This window comes from Lathyrus oleraceus, chromosome 6 (genome assembly GCF_024323335.1).
Source record: "Lathyrus oleraceus cultivar Zhongwan6 chromosome 6, CAAS_Psat_ZW6_1.0, whole genome shotgun sequence".
Lineage (NCBI taxonomy): Eukaryota > Viridiplantae > Streptophyta > Magnoliopsida > Fabales > Fabaceae > Lathyrus > Lathyrus oleraceus.
The window spans coordinates 9,735,888-9,757,315 of NC_066584.1; the positions used below are offsets into that span (position 1 = coordinate 9,735,888).

The 21,428-nt window shown below is 37.6% G+C and overlaps 1 protein-coding gene across 1 annotated transcript; it reads right to left on the minus strand.

Annotated features, from left to right (window-relative positions):
• Positions 1-11,191: 11,191 nt before the first annotated feature.
• On the minus strand, positions 11,192-17,239 carry LOC127096616 (uncharacterized). Its single transcript, XM_051035164.1, has 7 exons — positions 16,688-17,239; positions 16,407-16,495; positions 16,138-16,297; positions 12,589-12,684; positions 12,289-12,411; positions 11,940-12,202; positions 11,192-11,849 (listed from the first exon to the last, which is right to left on the minus strand). The coding sequence occupies exons 1-7, from the start codon at positions 16,857-16,859 to the stop codon at positions 11,739-11,741; spliced, it is 1,014 nt and encodes a 337-aa protein (XP_050891121.1). The 5' UTR covers positions 16,860-17,239; the 3' UTR covers positions 11,192-11,738.
• Between the last annotated feature and the right edge of the window lie 4,189 nt (positions 17,240-21,428).

Consider the following 21,428-nt stretch of genomic DNA (forward strand, 5'->3'; position numbering starts at 1 on the left):
TTTCCCACAAAGGAATTGAAGTGGATAAAGCCAAAGTGGAGGTGATAGCTAACCTCCCACCTCCTGTGAATGAAAAAGGGATAAGGAGCTTTTTGGGTCATGCAGGTTTTTATCGCAGGTTTATCAGAGACTTCTCAAAAGTCGCCAAACCGTTGACTGATTTGCTAGTCAAGGACAAGCAATTTAATTTTGATAAAAACTGCATGGTAGCTTTCGAAACTTTAAAGAGTAAGTTGATCAGTGCACCTGTTGTAATCGCCCCCGATTGGTCCTTGCCTTTCGAAATAATGTGTGATGCAAGTGACCTTGCTGTGGGGGCTGTCCTAGGACAAAGAAAGGACAAATTATTGCATGTGATTTATTATGCTAGTCATGTCCTTAACCCGGCCCAAGTGAATTATGCAACTACCGAAAAGGAGTTGTTAGCCGTGGTTTATGCTTTTGACAAATTTAGATCATATTTGCTTGGTTCAAAAGTCATTGTGTATACTGATCATGCTGCTTTAAAGTATTTGTTTGCTAAGCAGGAATCAAAGCCGAGACTTTTGAGATGGATCCTCCTCCTTCAGGAGTTTGATTTGGAAATCAAAGGCAAAAAGGGGTGCGAGAACACGGTCGCGGATCACTTATCTCGCATGTCCCCAATCAAAGAAACTGAGGAGGAACATCCTATTCGGGACACATTCGTTGATGAGAAAATACTTGCTGTTCAGGAGATACCATGGTTTGCTGACTATGCGAACTATGTGGTAGGTGGGGTTATACCTGATGACTTTAATTCTCACCAAAAGAAAAAGTTTCTTTATGATTGCAGGTTATACCTATGGGATGATCCATTTCTCTACAAAAAGGGAGTGGATGGTTTGATCAGAAGATGTGTTCCAGAAAGAGAGCAAGCCGACATTCTGAAAGCTTGTCATAATTCGGAGTATGGTGGACATTTCAGTGGAGATAGAACTGCAGCAAAAGTCCTCCAATCGGGTTTGTATTGGCCGTCGCTATTCAAGGATGCAAATTCTATAGTCCGAGAATGTGATAGGTGCCAACGAATAGGTAACATTACAAAATGGAATCAGATGCCGCAAAACTCCATGCTAGAAGTGGAGTTGTTTGATGTTTGGGGAATTGATTTTATGGGACCGTTTCCGCCATCATCGGGTAAGAATTACATATTGGTTGCGGTCGATTATGTGTCAAAGTGGGTAGAGGCTGTGGCATTACCAACAAATGATGCTAAAGTGGTGGTGAAGTTCTTGAGGCATAACATTTTCTCTAGGTTTGGGGTACCACGGGCTTTAATTAGTGACCAAGGTACGCATTTTATAAATAAACTCTTGGAGAATCTGTTGAAGAAGTATAATGTCAAACATAAGATAGCCACACCATATCACCCCCAGACGAGTGGGCAAGTGGAAGTATCCAACCGTCAAATAAAGCAGATCTTAGAAAAAACGGTAAGTGCTTCTCGGAAAGATTGGTCAATAAAGCTGGATGATGCATTGTGGGCATACAGGACTGCATTTAAAACACCAATAGGTATGTCCCCCTATCAATTAGTTTACGGTAAGGCTTGTCATTTACCACTCGAACTCGAGCACAGAGCCTTCTGGGCCTCCAAATTCCTAAACTGTGATCTTTTTAAAGCTGGTGAATCCCGAATTCTTCAACTTCATGAGTTGGAAGAGTTCAGGAATCAAGCTTATGAAAATGCCAAAATTTACAAAGAACAAACAAAAAAATGGCATGATCAAAAGATACAGAAGAGGGAATTTCGGGAGGGACAACTTGTACTGCTGTTTAATTCCAGGTTGAAGCTGTTCCAAGGGAAATTGAGGTCAAGATGGTCAGGACCGTTCGTCATTAACAAAGTACTTCCTTATGGAGCAATAGAGCTTAAAAATGAGAAGAATGGCGACACCTTCAAAGTCAATGGTCAGAGGTTGAAACCATACAATCCCGATGAAGGGGGACCAATTGAAACTGTTAAACTCATCTGAGTATGAGGTGTCCCGTCGAGCCATGCGACGTTAAACGAAGCGCTGCTTGGGAGGCAACCCAAGGGAGGTTTGATTGATTTTGTCATTTTATTTTTCTCGAGTCAGTTTCTTTTAAGAATTTTTTTTTAAAAATAGAAAAAAAAATTGTGAAGATGAATCTGCCAATACGCGTATGGATTTCATGATACGCGTATTGGACAAAAAAAATGCACCCCTCTGGTGAAACGCGTATGATACGCGTAAAGAAGAAGAATACGCGTATGATACGCGTAAGGGACCAGGCCATACGCGTATCACATTATGATACGTGATCTGTTACGCAGATCACTTTTTGCACTTGTTTCAGCAGCGTATGATACGCGTATGGCATAATGATACGCGTATGGTACGCGTATGTGCATCAGATACGCGTATTGGCAGCGTATGATACGCGTATCAGTTTTAGGGGCATGCTTATATAGTTTTTGTCCGTACGGACTTCATTTTCTCACTGTTTTCGTTACGTGTTTTGTGCGTATTGCTTTGATTTTTCTCTGTTTTCTTCCCTTTCATTCAGTTTGCAGATCAATATCATGTCCCAATCACCAAACGAAGTCAACACATTCCGTACCACCTACCATGAAGAGAGATATGAGCAAATCAAGAGTCGAAGCATGGTCGAAGAAAAACATTGGATGTATCAGAATGACACGTATCCAGAGGTCACTAATATTCTAAAAAGGCAGAAGTTGATCTACTTCAATGACAAAATCCAACCGGTTTCACTGGATCTGATCTGGGAGTTTTACGCCAATGCACTACGGGTAACATCCGACGAAGACGATCCCACAGGAAATGCAGCGTTCGTTTCATGGGTAAGGGGCAAAGTTATCAAATATGATGGGAAGACGATTAACAGTGTGCTGAAATGCAAATTCTATGATTCCGTTTGCCCGTTTGCCGAAATGAAACGGTCTGACAAGAACTACTGGCCATACACTGATATGAAAAACTCACTGATTAGGCCAGGTCACGATTGGGCTCCCACTTCAAAAATCTCTCCGGCGAAGATTATAGTAGTTGATCTATCTCCAATTCCTAAGGCATTGGCATATTTCATTCATCATAATTTGAGCACTAATCGGAGCGGGTCGGAATTGATATCAGAGCGTGCCCTACTGCTCCATCAGATCCTGCATCAGAAACAACTGAATATTGGCCAGATCATCGCTGCTGATATGGATGACATCGCTCAGTCGCCTAAGAAATCCTTAGGCCATGCGACTGTGATTTACCTGCTTTGCAAGAAAGCGGGTGTTCCGGATTTCTCTGATTCGCTGATGTTGCGACCGGCTGCACCGCTGAACGCCCATTGGATGAAGGAGAGGACGGTCACAGATGATCCGCCCCGACCTCTGAGGCGACCACGAGACAGGGAGGGAAGCCCCAGTGCTCCGCACCAGGAGGCTCAGCCGAATGCAGCAGAGACACAGCCACCTCAGCCTCCTCCAATTGATGAGAACTCCAGAGAGTACCGGATGCAGATGTCACAGTTTTGTGTTATGCAGGACTTCTGCTTTCAGTATGGACTGTCAGGGAGAGTTCTTACTCATCAGACAGATCTGTGGGAGGAGGCACAACGCTTTAGAGATAGATTCTCCGGACCGCCTCCAGCACCTCACTTTGGCCAGTTCACCTTTCCTTGGTGGAACCAGCCAGTTCAGATAGGGGGAGAGATTCCGCAGCAGCCACCGCACCAGACACCACCTCAGCAGCAGCATACTCCGTCGGGCAACACAGAGACATTGACACCTATCTCTGCCTTCGCACGAGGGCACACTATGTTGGATCCGACAGATATGATTAACTTTGATACCCATATGCAGGACGGTGGACAGAGTGATTGATTTTGATTATGTTTTTTTGTACTTTTGGTTTTCTTTGTGTAATTTTTGTTTTTTAGTTATTCAGTTTTAATTTCTGTTGCTTTGATGTAACCACCTATTATGGGTTGGCTTATTCTAATGAATTTGATTTGGTTTACCTCCAGTTTCCTGTTTATTTCTTTAGATACGTGACTATGTCTGGCTATTGGTTTTCTTGATCACGTGCACCAACTACTTGGGCGTTCTCTCTTTCAGTCCCCTGACTGTAGATACTGTTGTTTATGATTGGACGCACTGGTTAAGATTAACATCAGAACCACGAGCATGAGCTTTGAACTCGGAGGTATGATAGAACAAGTCAGCTTAACCCGTCCTGGTGAGTTCATAAAAAGCCAAACACTTATCATCATATGAGCGATATCAGGTATGTCTTTATCAATCTTGGTTTGCGTACGTTCTTTTGTTATTATTAGCTGTACGAATACACACACTGAGGCATGTTTTTTTGTTTATCACCTAGAGCCTTTCTAGCCATCCCATTATTATTATTATCCATTGTTTTACCCTGTTGAGCCTGTTAATCATTTATTTTTGATATACCCGTTTTTTTTTTCTAAAGCCATGACCTTGTACCTATCCTACCTGGTTCAGAGTATGTGAGGATTGATTTCAGCTCTACGTTTCTATCTAAGTTTGGGGTTGCTGTTGGAATAGCAACCTTTAAGTTTGGGGTAGCGTTGCAGTACATGAATAGTACGTGAATGTCGTATAAAAAAAAAAGAAAAAAAAACAACAACAACATGAAAAAAAGAAAGAGAAAAGCGAAAAACAGCTTTTGAAAGATGCTACATTCACTATAGATAAAAGGAAAGAGGATTGCATAACCCTACAGGAATAATAGAAAAGAAACGTAGTGAGAGAATGATTTCATGTACTCTGAACCAAAAACCTTTGTTCAAATTTCATAGCCTACCTAAACCAAAACCCCGTTACAACCCAAAAAAAAAAAAAAAAAAAACCTTTGTTCAAATTTCATAGCCTACCTAAACCAAAGCCCCGTTACAACCCTAAAAGACCTCAAATAGTGTGTGTGATTGTACATGTTGATAGGATGAGAGAATTTATTCAAACTTCTGATTTGATATTGCATATTGTGATTTGAGAGTGATAATACTTTAACCCAGAGAGACTTGGTGAGAGTGTGATATAAGCTGACAGGTAAAGTCATATCTCTGAGGGAAAGAGTTTCTAGCTCGTTGGCTATGTGGAAGAATCAGAAAACCTGAAAAACATCAAGAGGTCCAGTGCGAAAGATTTCAGCAGTATTGTGGTAAGAACTGTTTTACAGTAAGTTTGGGGTGACATGATCTTTAATGGTAATAAAATGTTACTTGAGGACAAGCAACAAGCTAAGTTTGGGGTTGTGATCAGTCACCAATTATGCTAGACATTTCACTATTTAACTGTAAATAAGTCAGGTAAACTGTGTAAACTGAAGCATTTTTAGTTAGATATAAGCTCAATTCTATAATATTAAGTGTGTTGTTACTTATGAGTTTCTTGAGGATATTTTACACTTTTTGGTATGTTAGCAGGTAAAAAGCTAGTTTGGAAGCTCAGGAGATCAAACGTAAGATGCGAAATCGAGCCCGAGCAAGAAAACGGAAGAAAAAGCCAATTTTTGGAGAACCTGCTGTCCATACGCGTATGGCCTTACATGATACGCGTATGGACCTTCCCAGTACGCGTAGCATACGTAAATGACCAGAGGGAAGGAAAAATCAGCCAAAAGACAAGCTTCTGGTGATACGCGTATAAGTTTGGGCAATACGCGTACCAGTCTGGCAATACGCGTACCAGTCTGGGCAATACGCGTACCAGAGGCTGTGTTACGTCCAATACGCGTTTCATACTAGGCAGTACGCGTATGGGACAGCGCAGTACGCGTATGGAGCACAAATTCAGGAAAAATCCAACTGAATAGCTATTAAGAGGCCAGACCACGATTTTCCGGGGGTTGGACATTCTTGGAGAGAAAAAAGACGCGTTTTGAGAGCTGGAGACTCAACGAATATCAAAGGATTCATATGTTCAAGAGTTTTCAGACGATTGAAGATTGATTCCTCACGAAATTCTGTAATGACAACAATATTAATCTTTGTTTTTACTTCTGTTATGAGTAGCTAAACCCCCCATTGCTAGGGGGGTGACCCTGATTCTGAATGTGACAAATTTGATGTTTATGAATGTATTGCTTATTTCTTCTTTTCCATTGATTTGTTCTTATCGCCGTTCTTTATGCTTTATTCGTCGGACCAACGAATGATGATCAATATGAATAGTGTAAGTTGGACTACGATTATTCATTGACCTGGATAAGAACTTTGGATAGTAAAAATAACCTAGGACTAGGGATTCTCTATCTGACCGGTAATTCTTGATATTTGAATGCTTGAGTATGAACCTAATTGTTTGTGGACATAGTAATTAGGTTACATAATCAAAGGTCTTTTACTAAGGACTTAGGAATAGATACCCTTGAGGACCGGAATTAATTTGACAGGAACAATGTCTAAGTTTTCATAAATTATATCTGTTACAGGAAGTTTCATTCACCGAACCCTAGCAATCTTCTCTCATTTGTATCTCGTTCAACCTTTTTACTTGTTTTCTTTATTTTAAATTGGTAGTATAATTACTCACCACACAAAAACCAAAGACTTTTGTCTAATTGAAACAATCTATAAACTCTGTATCGTCAAGCAGTCCTTGAGATCGACAAACGGGGAAATTCCCTTTTATTACTACAGTGAGAAAAATAGTACACTTGCTATTTTCCCATCAACAATCATGTGAGACATCTTAACGATGAGACTAGCATTTAATATGCTTGTTTGAAAGATCACACGCTTCGGCTCCTAAGTTTTTCCCACATCTCCAAGCAGTAAACTCAACACAAAAATTCCTACACAATTTTTTGAAAGGCTTCCCATTGTTGTGCCACGACAAGACTTCGGGGAAACTGTTCTAGGTTGGCAACAAGCATAAAAAGGGGAGGCCTAGTCATAAATCCAAATTCACTCCATCAATATGTTAAAGGTACAATGCAACTCTGCTCCGGAGCCCCACACTGACACACGTATTTACAATGGTATGCGTATTTACAATGCTCATATACACTACATGTTAATCGCTTATCGGGGAAACGAAAGGTGACGAGTTACAATTAGGCATGACAACGGTGCGGGTGGATGAATATGGATTTTACCTTTCTCGTACCCAAACTCGAGTCTCAGTTAAATACTTACTTTTCACTCTAAATTCCAATGAGGCTAAATAGTTGAACCTAAAATCCATTTCAAACGGATTTTGAGCTCCACCCCATATTCGTATTGAAATCTCACTCTCATATGTTCCAAATATTATAGATAATAACATACAAAACAAAATATCAATGCATTAACTATTAAAATTTTAAGTTATCAAAAATATTCTAAATAATTAATCGGATAGGTAGGTTCTGGAATAGGTTCAAGGTACTTACTAATGTATCTATTACCCGATACATCTCCTTCTTTTAAAATTGAGGGATTTCTGATGATTTTTAGTATTCTCATTATCTGACTCATTTCCATATTTTAAAATAAATAAATATAACTCAAACGCAAACTCAGTCAACGTAAGTTTTTCTCGTCAAAATGAAGCAGATTTGAACAAATACTCGCGGATATGAGATTTGTTGCCACATCTAGTTAGAACCAGTAGTGAACTAGATGTGAGAGTGGTGGAGTTATATAAATTTCACCATATAAAAAAATGTGGATATTTAAAAGAAAATATTTCTAGCCCCCACTTCACATATAGGGAATTTCTCCTCCCATCCTAAGGATTGCTCTCACACCCTAGTGAAAAACTAAAACTACCCATAGAATACGAAAATATACTTTCGGATGCACCTCATTCATACACAATTTATTCTTTATTGAGGTAGGCCCTAATTTTATATCAAAATAATACGGAAATGTGTCCCCATATACTTACAGAGATGCACTTTTGGACGCGTTTTTAATCAAAAATGTGTGAGACCATTCTCCTTCCTCATTTTTCTTTTACTATTTCAAACTCTCAAAATCTCTCAAACTCTCAAACTATCTCAAACAATCACAAACTCTCTCAAATCACGTCCAAGTTTCCACCATTAACAACATCCAATTAATCAATGATCTCACCATCAAACTCAAATTTGGTAAGTTTTTTATTTCTCCATTTATTTTTTATTTCTCTATATATTTGTAGAAATTTAGCAATGTGTTTGATAGGTTGTGTAATAGGTAGTTTAGATTAGTTATTTAACTGAGCAATATGTTTGATATGTAGCTTAAATGAGCAATGTGTTTTGAGAAAGTTTGATTTCCATGCATTTCTCTCATTTTTGTGTTTACTGAGTTGCAAGTTAATACGAAAATGCATTTTCATATTCGTCCAAAAATTGATTTTCCATAAATCTAGAAATGTATTTATGTATTTGGTTTATCTGCAATGTTTGCCTTAATTTCCTTTATTTCATATGTAATTGATTTTTTCTACAATATAACGCTTGTATGGTTAAATTATAAGGATTATGGATGATAATCAAGAAAGATTGAGGTTCGACAAAGTGTCGCAACATGCATCGATCCGTAAGGAAAGAGTCTGACTTTCGCAATGATCGGTTAATTCTAGTTTGTTTGATGTTAAGGCTTCAAGTTTTGGGGTTCGTCCATCTCCAACTTCGTCTTCCCAGATGAGGCAAGTGTCACCTCTTGATGCCCCAGAAGCCCCACCTGTACAAATTGAATCACTCTAGATTGATGTTGTTCCTAAGGGGTTTAAAGAAGACCCGTATGACTTATCGATGTTGCCTATATATCCAGACCATGTTCCAAACATGTGTGGGGCAGATAGGTAAAATTCAATTATATTTATTCTTTGAAACACATTTTTTACAATATTTGTAGTTGCTGACGATGATTTATTTTTCTGCGGGACCATGATACTTTAAAATACATCAACCATGGCCAGAAGATTACGAAGTTGCGTCATCCTCAAGAGTAGTGGTTTTACGATGTGATGCGGCTATCTAAGTTGTGAGACTTTTTCCGGACCGAATACTCTACTATTAACCATGATATGTTATTCGCGTTCGTTGAGATATGGAATTTTGAGATGTCATTTGTTCATCTTTCACATGGTGAGATGTCTATCACATTGTACGATGTATCATGCATGCTGCATCTTTTGATCAGAGGAAGACTGTTAGGCCACGACAAGATTCTTAGAGATGAGGCACTCGAAATGATTGTGACATATCTGGGAGCTGACCCAGGGGATGCCTTGAAGGAGATAGAAGACACCTGAGGGAATCATGTTAGGTTTGAATTCTTAGAGAGGTTGTATGCACAACAACTAACATCGACGGAGTAGGTCGCTAGTGATGATGAGCAGGTTATGTAGTATAGAGCCTCTGCATTTAGAGCATACATGTTGTACTTGATTGGCACATGCATTTTTATGGACAAGAGTGTCTATTATGTGTATGTCGTTTACCTCAGATACTTCGCTTATTTGGAGTGGATTCATGAGTACAACTTGGGGCATCTTGTTTGGTCTACATGTACTCCAAGTTAGTTGAACGTTATTTGTGGATGACTAAACAGATAATAGCCAGTTGCACGTTATTGACGATAATATATTTACATCCTTTACTGTTTCACAACATTTGTGCTACGTCATTACTAATAATACATGTGTACCATTTTCAAATATGGACCCTCCATCACTTTCCACACATATTTAGTTAGTGATATGTTGATACCTACATTGAGGATATGTCATGCGTTCGCGCGTTCAACGCGCTTAGAGGGAATCAGGAAACGAAGTCATTTAAAGTGTATCTTGACCGCATGATAGCAGATGATATACACTTCCAAGCATACATATATCACTATCAGACACATCCCTTGGACGACATGGCCTTCTACTCTAGATAGTTGGCTTGTTGGCCACGTTTGATGTATCCACATTTTCCTAAGCGCGTCATGCGATAGTTCTGGTATACGCAGTTTATTTCCAGAGACTCCTTCGGTTCTGCTCCTCCTTCTACTATGGTCCGCAGAGATGTAGATGTCGGTATGATGATTACCTTAATCATCTGGTACCGGATGACGCACGAGGTACCCTAGCTCCTAGCAATTGGAGCTTGCATACGGCTACGTCTAGTGGTATTTTAGAGTGACACATTCTTGTATGATACTGGATGCTCCGAGAGATCCATGTAGGTCATCTCATCAAAAGATACTAATAGAGGAGCAAGTTGGGGCAGATCATGTTGTTGATATGTTGTCTGGATGTCGGCGTATCATGGATCCTGCGCAAGCAAGTATAGACATATGAGTCTTTTCAGAAGGCTCTCTTGGGAGGAACATTATAGATGTCATTCTTACTGAGGCACGAACGACACTGCAACACATGAGATAACGAATGAACATGGGATGCAGTACATGAGATACGCAGTAGTGTAGTATTTGTATTATGTAGTGTTTGTATTAGGCATTATGAATATTATTAATGTTTGTTACTTTGTTATTGTGACTATATTATGGATTGATTTATCCATATATGACATTTTAATCTTCTGCATTAAATGTATGGTTTAATTTATTAAATAAAAAATATTATGATAGTATAAGTTTAATACATGGTCTATTATATCAATGTATCTTTGTATAAAAAAAGTTAAAATTAACTATCATGGAAAAATAGAAGTGCATCTCCATAGCCTAATACAAAAATGCATCTCCAAATCAATTTAAAGTAAAATAAGTGTTTCAATTAGAAATGCATAGTGTACATGTAGGATTAATACAATAAGTGTTTCAATTAGAAATGCATAGTGTACATATAAGATTAATACAAAAGTGTTTCTTCGAATAAATTTAAAGCAAGAATCAATTAAAGCAAAATAAACGTCACAATTAAAAATGCATAGTGTGCATATAAGATTAATACAAAAGTGTTTCTTCGAATCAATTTAAAGCAAAAATAAATGTCTCAATTAAAAATGCATGCAACGCACATAAGATTATTATGAAAGTGCATCTTCAAATTAATTTAAGGCAAACAAAAAAAGGTGTAGTTCATTTATGCATGCATTTAGCATGCAATAAATGTGTCCAAAAATATATTTTCGAATTCCGAAAAACATTTTTAAATTTTCAAGATATTTGTCCACCACTTAGGGTGGGAGAAGCAAGCACGGTTTGCAATAGAGAAATTAACAATGACTGATAATGATCATCAACAATAACATCTTTAACATAATTTATATTATGAATAGGAACTTAAATGCCAGAGATACAATGAATCATGATAGCTCACAGCAAAACAATTCGTCATCGGTTAAGGGCATGTTTGTTTCACATTTTAGTGAATACAAACGCAAAAATAACAATGTCCAAAACACTTCTAAAGACACCATCTGTTTCTATGATCAAACTCCAATTACACCGTCCAATAATCTAAAACTCATTGCTACACATGTATTAGGGGAAAAACTGATACAGACACATGTATAAAGAATTCATTCTCATTGAAAATCTTTAACAATGAGACTCGGTCTGTCGATAAACCGCACTTCGACAAAAATCATGGCCAATTTTTTTCCTTTACTTCCTGATTCAATAATCTAAAATGGCAAAAAATATGTTGAACAACAATAGCATGATCCACAAAGCATGACAAAGGCTTTGCCAAGGATAGCTTTGAGTGCCTGTAATCTACAAGGTAGCCCGGGCCTCGTGTTGACCGCGTTTACCACTTTCTGTGCTGATTATTTACCTCAAGCACTAACAACTCCCGAGGCCCACGGAACAATCACCGGTGCAGATGGATGTGAATTTCGATACCATTCAGGATACCTATTCTTAAAATTTAGTTTCGGTTTCTCAGCCTGGATTCAGAATACAAATAGGTATATATTAGCAAGACGAAAACGAAAAAAACACAGTTCGTAAGGAAATTTTTTAAGGGTGGAACTTACAGATTTCAGCCAGCATTCCTGATGTTTGTGCTGATAGACGTCTGGTGAATGACATCCAAATTCTGACGGGCAATAAACCCAAATATTGCATTTCTTTTCACCTTCTTTGGCGCGTTTAGCATGGTCCAAACAAGCTTGACAGCAATCAGCTGCACTATCTTTGTGGTGAGTAAGTCCCCATTTTACTGCTGAACCGTCATAATCCGTATGAAGTTCAGGTTTGCACTCATGTGGAAGGGCCCTGCCAGGAAGAACTTCCTCCTCTGGAGAAACGTATACTCGGTAAATACATAAAAGATTAACTTTAGCATGGAAAAATATGGAAAAACCAAGTTACCGAAACCTTTACCTGAATCCTCTGTGCCATCAGGTTTGTCATTATGCTCTTCGTTCGTAACTTCAACAGGTAACCAAAGGCCAATTTCTTCGGCAAGCACGGCCCAATCAGACTCCAAAGCTTTTACGAGCATCCCTAGTATTAAGTAGAAATAAATATTAGGTATAAATAATTTGTCAAAGATTTGTAAAGCATTCATTATTATTTATTCGCATGCAAACTGTGCAAAGACACAAGCTTCATCTGAAAGTGTCGCACAATCAACTCAAATGTTAGCAACACTGCAAAAAGAAACCCTTGTCCACTCCATACCTGCCTCTTCATGAGAAACGGTAGAGTTGGAAATCCCTCCCACAGAAACCAACTTAACTTCTTTCAATTTTTGTTTGCGCCAATTTTCAATTGCTTCTGTATAAAATGAGTATCAGTCAAATATTAAAAATAAGCAATAAAATATCTTCCAGGTTACACAAAATTCCCGTTACATAACACTGCAAACATTAGAGTCAATAAAAAATGAAAAGATTAAATAATATTGTCCTATCACAAATGTTTTAGACAGTTGTGAGGAAAAAATCACTCAGTCTATTAGAAATAAATCTAGGGATTCATTGAATATCTGAAATTCTGTTTTACTTTTACATTATTGAAAGTTGGTTACAAATCAGTTAATTCACTTGCTTTTATGGAAGCCAAGTGTTCACCTGCTATTGCAGGTTACCCTATAACAAACTGCCATTTGTCAGTCACCTGTACAGCTGTCATAACTAGCTTTCTAAGTTAGTTACATTAGGCCTAGTGGGAAAGCTACTCCATAGTCTACAGTCTCAAATACAGTCCTACACCATACTATATCATGAGAACTTCTAAATTATAATCTGAATCCATAATCAATGAGAAAACATGAAATGAGTTTAGTTTGAACTCCAGAAATATGCAGTGAGAGATAAACTCAGTGGCGGATCAATGGAAGGATGAGAATATGGGATGGGAGACAGAGATGATGAATATTACCAGCAGAGGAAGGTGGTGGTGGCCACTTGCAAAATACTTTAACGCTCAACTCAATCTATGATTGAGGTGGGTGAGATTCATAATGAAATGTACCTGAATGTAAGGCAAACAACATTTTATAACCTTGTTGGCCATGATGATTGCTACATAACTGTTTATGTTATTCATTGTTGTTAATAGTCGTAGGCATGAGGACCACATTGGTAGAGATCCCATGTGGTTTGGTATGGACTTCAACAGACTCCAAGTATAGTCCAGAACAGATGCTCTCGAGTCAGCTGCTCATGCGGAGCCGACTGATGAACAAAACTGACTTTTAAAAGGGTGGCGACCAACAAGGTTAGTCAACGTCTACCGCCTACAAGACTGTCAGTGTACACAACACACGGAGTGTTTTTCATTGTCTTTCCCTTTGTGCTAAATTGTCTGGTGGTCTATTGGACCCACATACTAAAAGGCAAGGTAAACGATCTTGTCTCTTGCTTTCGATGTAAGGGCTTGAGCACGTATACTATTTAGAGAATGTAAAAAAAATGGCCAACAAGAAGTCCCAATCAGAGAGGGAGAAGACACCCCCAAGTTAATTGTTTTGACAAGTAGCACTGGTTGCATCGTGAATACCCTCCAGCTTGTGTGATTTGATGTGATTGCCACAACTACAAAGCTGGTGGGAAGCAAATATAGGGTGTTGTACCGTAACCGCGCCTACATCACATTGAAGGCATTTTTCTTGACTAGATTTGGAGTCCCTAAAGGCCCAAATCAGATGACATGGGAGTCCCCCCAATATGAGTTGAGGATAGTTATATACAACAAAGACTAACTGAAAAAGTTACATAGCAATCATGGAAACAAGGATATAAAATGTCATTGTTTGCCTCACATTCAGGTACGTCACATTCTAAATCTCACCCCCATATCTACTTTTGCTTAGCATCCCTTCTACTACAGTTCAATTTTATTAAACTTGTCCGCACTTACATTAATACATATTTCCAAAAGAAAACATACTCAAGCCATGTCTTAGAATTTGATCTTTAGGCTTAACTCAATCCCCCCACAAATTGTAATGTGAGGACTATCAAATTTTGTAATGACTACTTTAACCATATCTCTAGTCGATGTGGGATCTCAACATGGAACGTGAACAAATGCAAGTAACCCAATAACAACACCTCCCCACGCCTAGGATTGGACTTTCAGAGCATGGTCAAAAACAGGTAGCCCAATAACATATTTCGAAGGGATGGTATATCATCAAAGAATTTGGATTTTAGGCTTAACTCAATACCACAAAACCAGTTGTGAGGTGATGACTATTCGAGTCGTATAAGGACTATGTTGACCATAAGATCTCTAGTTAATGTGAACAGTAAACAACACACTAATAGTTATTTTTCATAATTCAACTAAAACATAAAGAAGCCAAATTATTAAATATCTCAGTCTTGCATACAATCCAAATGAATTAAGCCATCTTCTAATAGTAAACAATTTTTTTCGAAGTTATATAAAGTGATCCTCAAGAGGAATATACCAAGGAGTAGTTTATGTCAATGAAATGATGTTTTCTAAATATTTGAATCAGGACCAAAATCAATTAATACTATCCATAGAAAGAAAGGACATCGAATCAAAGGAATTTCCTAAATAATCATTATAAAAACAGATTGACAAGTATGCTTCTAATTGTGACTTGACCCTAAGACATACATAAAGCAACCGTTCTGTCCAATTATGCTTGAAACATAAAACAACTAGGTGACTCTTGAAGAAAAATATTATGACCAGCCAGCAAGCAACAGCTACATTAAAATAGAACTAGTTCAGTAGTTAACGAATACATTATATCTAAACAAGTTTGTGTTTTGGGCCTTATAACTATGGATCAGTTACGTAGCAGTTCAGGAGACAAAAAAAACAGTGTGCTCTTAAGGACACCAAAAAAAAAAGCAAACTTCCAAGGGTTAATGGTCATATTAGTATGAAATCCCGATCTCCTTGCCTAATAGAACGATGTCATTAATTATAACTAGTGTAGTTAACTAGCAGCTATAGAGACGTTGTAGCATAGCGGAATTTGAACAAATTGCTAATATCCCATATGTTATTTAGTACAAAATATTGTAAAATAGTGGCTATCACGGTGATATAGCAGAGTTATTAATCCCGGATAGCAGAGTGGAGCAGCCAACCCCAAAAATGGAATAGCAGGATAGCGGATAGCGGGATAACTTTTTGGACTAATTATATGAATAATCTAGATGTATATTTAGATTAAATAACTTTTTGGACTAATTATAGGAATAATCTTACATATATTAATTCCAGAATCACTATATTTTAAGAGAAAGGAAAAAAAACAGCGATATGAAAGAAAAAACAACCTGAAAACGAATAGAAAAACAATGAATAGAGAAGAACAGGATAGAGAACAAAATAGAAAAGCAGAAAACAGAAGAAACGCGATGGAGAAAGGTGAAAAAACACAAATGAGAGAGGAGAAAACACGAACGACTACAATTGACAACAACGTTCCAACACCAATTCAAATAAATAAAATTCAAATCAAGTTCATAACAGACGTATTTCACATATACTTCTCTATATAAAAACCAAGTTGGCCGTGTAAAACTTGATAAACAAGCAACAGAGAACTGTCTACTTTCCCATCTCCTACAAATGAAAGTGATAACTCCAAGTCCAACCATCTCATACTCCCATTTGTTAACTCAAGTTTTCAAGTAGAGATTGTAGTTACATGTGAAGATATAAAAACAATCTCTGTGTTTAATCATTGATGGAACAATACACTATTATTGTCACAACCTATCAGCATAAACTCACCTCGCTCCATAGCAATCACCTGTGAATGAGATCCATTAGTGCTTCTGCTATTCAAACTTACTAGTCTCTGCAAAATCTCATCAATTATCTTCTGTTTCAAATGCTGAGGCAACTCAACCTCCGTATTTTGGCTTGAAAACTCCCCTTTTAATTCCTTCACCTTTTTTCACAAAATATTCATAACATCAATCAACAAACCTAAATCCAGCTTAACAATAAGTGATTTTGTGCTGAAGGATCTCATAAACTTCTTAGTTCTTAGTACTTACCCATTTCATTAACTCCACAGGTTTGTATGACTTCCTAATTCGGTCTGACTCTTCCATTTTCCGAATCTGATCTGGTTTATACACTACAACTGAAAAGACTTAGTTAGAAACATGCAAAACAATAATCTCTCCATTTTGGGGTGTTTCAAAAACTAATCATAAACCATAAAAACACAAACTTTTTTTACCCTTTAGTTTGTCTTAGTCTTTTTCTGTTTTAGGCAAAAACACAACACATAAACACAAACATAAACATCATTAAAAAAAAAAAAAGAACTTACTGTTTCTGGCAACACTACCAGAGTAGATATAAAGAGAAGCATAAAGAGAACGAAGACAATAGAGAGCAATGGCAATGTTGAAAAGACAAATTAAGATAGTGATTTTCTTGTATGAACAAACCCACTTTCCACTTCTAGATTGAATTTGAATCCCCCACTCACTTCTTGCCATGTCCCTTCTCTTCTTCTTGTTTTCACCTTTATCTTCATTCCACCATTGCCCTTGTTTCTTTTTCTCTTTCTCAGACCAAAAAGGTTGCAACTTTAATCTTAAATGTTGCTTGTGAACCCCAAAATAGATCGATCCACGAAATGGGACAAAAAACCCAAATTTTGTTTGGTCGCACAAGAGGATTTGCTAGATTCTTCCTCGTGCGAATCGAAAGTTGGAATTATGTGAGAGTGGTGGGAATTGGTTGGATTAACTAATCGGTTTGGTGGTTCGTTTCGCCATTAATGGTGGACCTGCTGCTTCTGCTAAAATGCGCTTGAACTTTACTTTCCTAATTTTTCTTAAATGTGTCCTAAATTAATAAAAGACAGTGCTATAAAAGAAATTTAATAAACAATTAATTTATCAAACTAATCATGAAGATATGTCTAATAATTTAAGAGATCTCACGCATTTGACAATTGTTTTGTCTTTTAATTTTATATTTGAAAGATAAAAACTAATAAATAGAGTCTCACATTATTACGGTGCATATTTATTACACATTTAATATAATTATATTTGTTTTAATTAATAATTTGATTAATTTTAATATTTTTATAAAAAAAATTATTCAAATTTATGATTTTGATTTTAATTTTAGTTTGTACATTTGAGTTCAATAATCTCTTCAAAAAAGAAATAAATGTAATATATTTATATTCATAAATATTCTAGGAAGGGTGATATTTTATGTATTTTGTATTTATACATCACCATTTCACGTTAAAAACTTTTCTATCAAAAAATAAATATAAAAACATATTTTAATTAAAAATTAAAAATTGATATATATATATATATATATATATATATATTATTAAAAAAAATATAATAATAAAGATTAATTCATCTTTTAATCTCTTAATTTAATTTATTATTTATATTTAGTCCCTTAATTTAAAAATGTTACACTATAATTCTTTAAAACATTTTTGTTAGTCTAAAAATCCATTATGTTAATTCTATAGGAAAAACGATTTAAAAACGTCTATGTGGAAGTTGAGCAGTATATATAAAATATGACATGGCATATTATTTTTATTTTTTAATTATTAATAAATTTATTTTAATTTAAATTATGAAAATCTTTTTCAACTTTAGAAATATAATTTCTTAACTTTTCACCTACCAACAAAAACACATTTGTCTCTTTAAACTCTTTTGTTTTGAATCCTAGTTTATTCTCTCATAATCTCAAACCCTAACTATGAAAAAGAAGACTTGAGCGACGAAGAAGACGATACATAAACATTTTCACCATTGTTCATTTCCAGTTTTCTTCTAAGGTACGATTATCTAATTTGTTTACTATATTAAAAAGTAAACCTTTATCGTTTTCTCCTTCTTCAAAGACTCATCTCTTTATTATTTGGTTTGAATAGGTCATGATTGATAGATTTCAATGTGTTATCCATCATGAGGGTGTGTTTGTTGAGTTTAACATATTAGGTTACAAGGGATTATAGGAGGTTCGGGAAGTAGACTCAGATTTCTATGGTTATTTTTGAGGTTTTTAGTGGTTTAAAGGAGGGTGTGTTTGTTCTGAAAGCAGTCTTCTGAATATCCTCAATTTTCACACGTATCTGATGCTAACCCGATCTCAAATCTATTTTGCTGAACACACTCGCATCAACCAACTGATCCATCAAATCATCAATCCTCGGCAAAGGATACCGATTCTTGATCGTCACTTTATTCAGTTGCCTGTAGTCCACACACAACCTCATAGTACCTTCTTTCTTCTTAACCAATAACACTGGTGCACCCCACGGTGACACACTCGGACGAATAAATTTCTTATCCAACAGATCTTCCAACTGACTCTTCAATTCAGTTAACTCAACAGCAGACATACGGTAAGGAGCCATCGATATCGGCCTAGTACCAGGTACCAAATCAATCGAGAACTCAACTTCGCGCTCTGGCGGTAATTCATTCACTTCTTCAGGAAACACATCAGGAAAATCACACACCACAGCTAGATCGCAAATCACCAGTTTATCTTTAGCCTCCAAAGTCGCTAACAGCATCAACAACTCTGCCCCATCTGCTACTGCCTCATTCACCTGCCTCGCTGATAGAAACAAACTATTTCCTTCCTCACTCTCAGAAAAGATCACAGTCTTATCAAAACAGTTGATAGAAACTCGGTTAAACACCAACCAGTTCATACCCAAGATAACATCAATCTGCACAAGTGGAAGACACACAAGGTCCATTCCAAAGTCTCTACCAAAAATACTCAAAGGACAATTTAAACAAACTGAAGTAGTAGTCACTGAACCCTTCGCAGGAGTATCAATCACCATACTTCCAAGCATCTCAGATATCTCTAACTTAAGTTTCACAGCCCAATCCAAAGATATAAAGGAATGAGTCGCACCTGTGTCAATAATAGCTACAAGAGGAAAGCCATTAATATAACACGTACCTCGGATTAAACGATCATCTGCAGCAGTCTCCGAACCCGATAAAGCAAAGACCTTGCCTCTTGACTGATTCTCTTTCTTCGGCTTAGGACACTGTGGACTGATATGACCCACCTCTCCACAGTTGAAACAAGTCGCAGTCCTCAACCGGCACCCTGCCGCCAAGTGGCCACCTTTGCCACACTTGAAACACTTCTTCTCAGCACTGGTACACTCATAGAAACGATGTCCAACCTGACTACATCTATAACATTTAGCAGGGACACTGGAGTCTCCCCCACTAGGTCTCCTCATCCCACTCTGTCTCTGGAAACCTTTGCCAGCTGCATACGGTTTCCCACGGTCATTCTGATTCTTGCCTTTCCTATCAACCCTCTGCTGATAGCTTTCCGCTCTGGCCTTGGTATCCTGTTCAAACATTCTGCAACAGTCGACCAAATTAGAGAACACTCTAATCCGCTGATACCCAATAGCCTGCTTGATCTCGGGACGTAACCCGTTCTCAAACCTCACGCATTTTGAAAATTCTCCAGTAGCCTCATCATAGGGAATGTAATACTTCGACAGCTCTGTGAACTTAGCAGCATACTCAGTAACAGACCGATTGCCCTGCTTCAATTCTAAGAACTCTATCTCTCTCCTTCCTCTGACCTCCTCTGGAAGGTACTTCCTCAGAAATCTCTCTCTGAACACCGCCCAAGTGACCTCAGCATTGCCAACAGATTCCAACTCAGTGCGGGTAGCAACCCACCAATCATCTGCTTCTTCTGACAGCATATGCGTACCGAACCTGACCTTCTGGTTATCGGCACACTCAGTTACTCGGAAGATCCTCTCGATCTCCTTCAGCCACTTCTGAGCACCATCTGGATCGTATGCCCCCTTGAACATTGGAGGATTGCTCTTCTGGAACTCACTCAGTTGACGAGCAGTTCCCATTCCCACAACATTCGGATTTCCCCCAAGTACTCCAACGAGCATACCCAGAGCCTCAGCAATCACAGCATCGTCTCTACCTCTTCCAGCCATCTCTATTCTGAAAGCCCAAGTACTGATAGGGTTACACAACACCTATCCCGTACAAGGGAACAGAATAATTACGACTCGACTCGACCGACTATGCTCTGATACCACTAATGTAACACCCTTCTAAAAATACCCCAAATATTTAATTAAAATAACAAAATATCAATCAGAGTAATTATGCCCTTAAGGGTGTCACACAATCATTTCACACCAATCATCAAAATACCCTGTCATGCTCATTTATTTAATCAAAATAAAACATTTGCATAATTCGCAGCGGATAAAAACTAACAACATTCAAACCATGTAATACATTACATGTAAAGTTGTTCAACAACCAAATGAAAACATAGTAAAACATCCCCTCCCGATGTTACATCTACCAGAGCATGACCCACTAAGGACTACGCTAGACTCCAAGGACCAGCTTCTACTCAATCACTGCTCGTTACCTGAAAAATAGTTGTAAGGGTGAGTTCCTCAATCGATATAATAAGCATTATAAATTAACATGTAATGCCAAGTAATTTCACACATTCATCACCCTAATCAGATCATACATTCAGCAACGGCAACATCAACTAAAATCATACTCAATTCAACCACAAAACACACGTATAATATTGGAATACATCCATTCATATTATACGCCATACAATACAAATGCAATGAGACTCCATGCATGCGGTACCGACTATTTGTGAACATATAGTTCACCTCACCGTCCAAATCCAGGCACGGCTACCAAGTCCAACTAGTCCCACTCATTTGAGACCTAGTGACTCACTCACTAATTCCTCACCACGGGAATTAGCTACCACCCCTCAAGGGCTATGCTATGCACGCTAATTCACCTAGCATGTAAACATCGACAACAGTCCATAATGACTAACTCACTAATTCCTCACAATGGGAATTAGCTACCACCATAAGGCCACAATATGCATGCTAATCACCTAGCAATGCTACATCATCAACAACAATTCAAGAATAGACATATGCTCACACTCTAAGCCATAAAACAGTCTATTCACAATTGCACACATAACTGATACATTCACAGCATCATGCA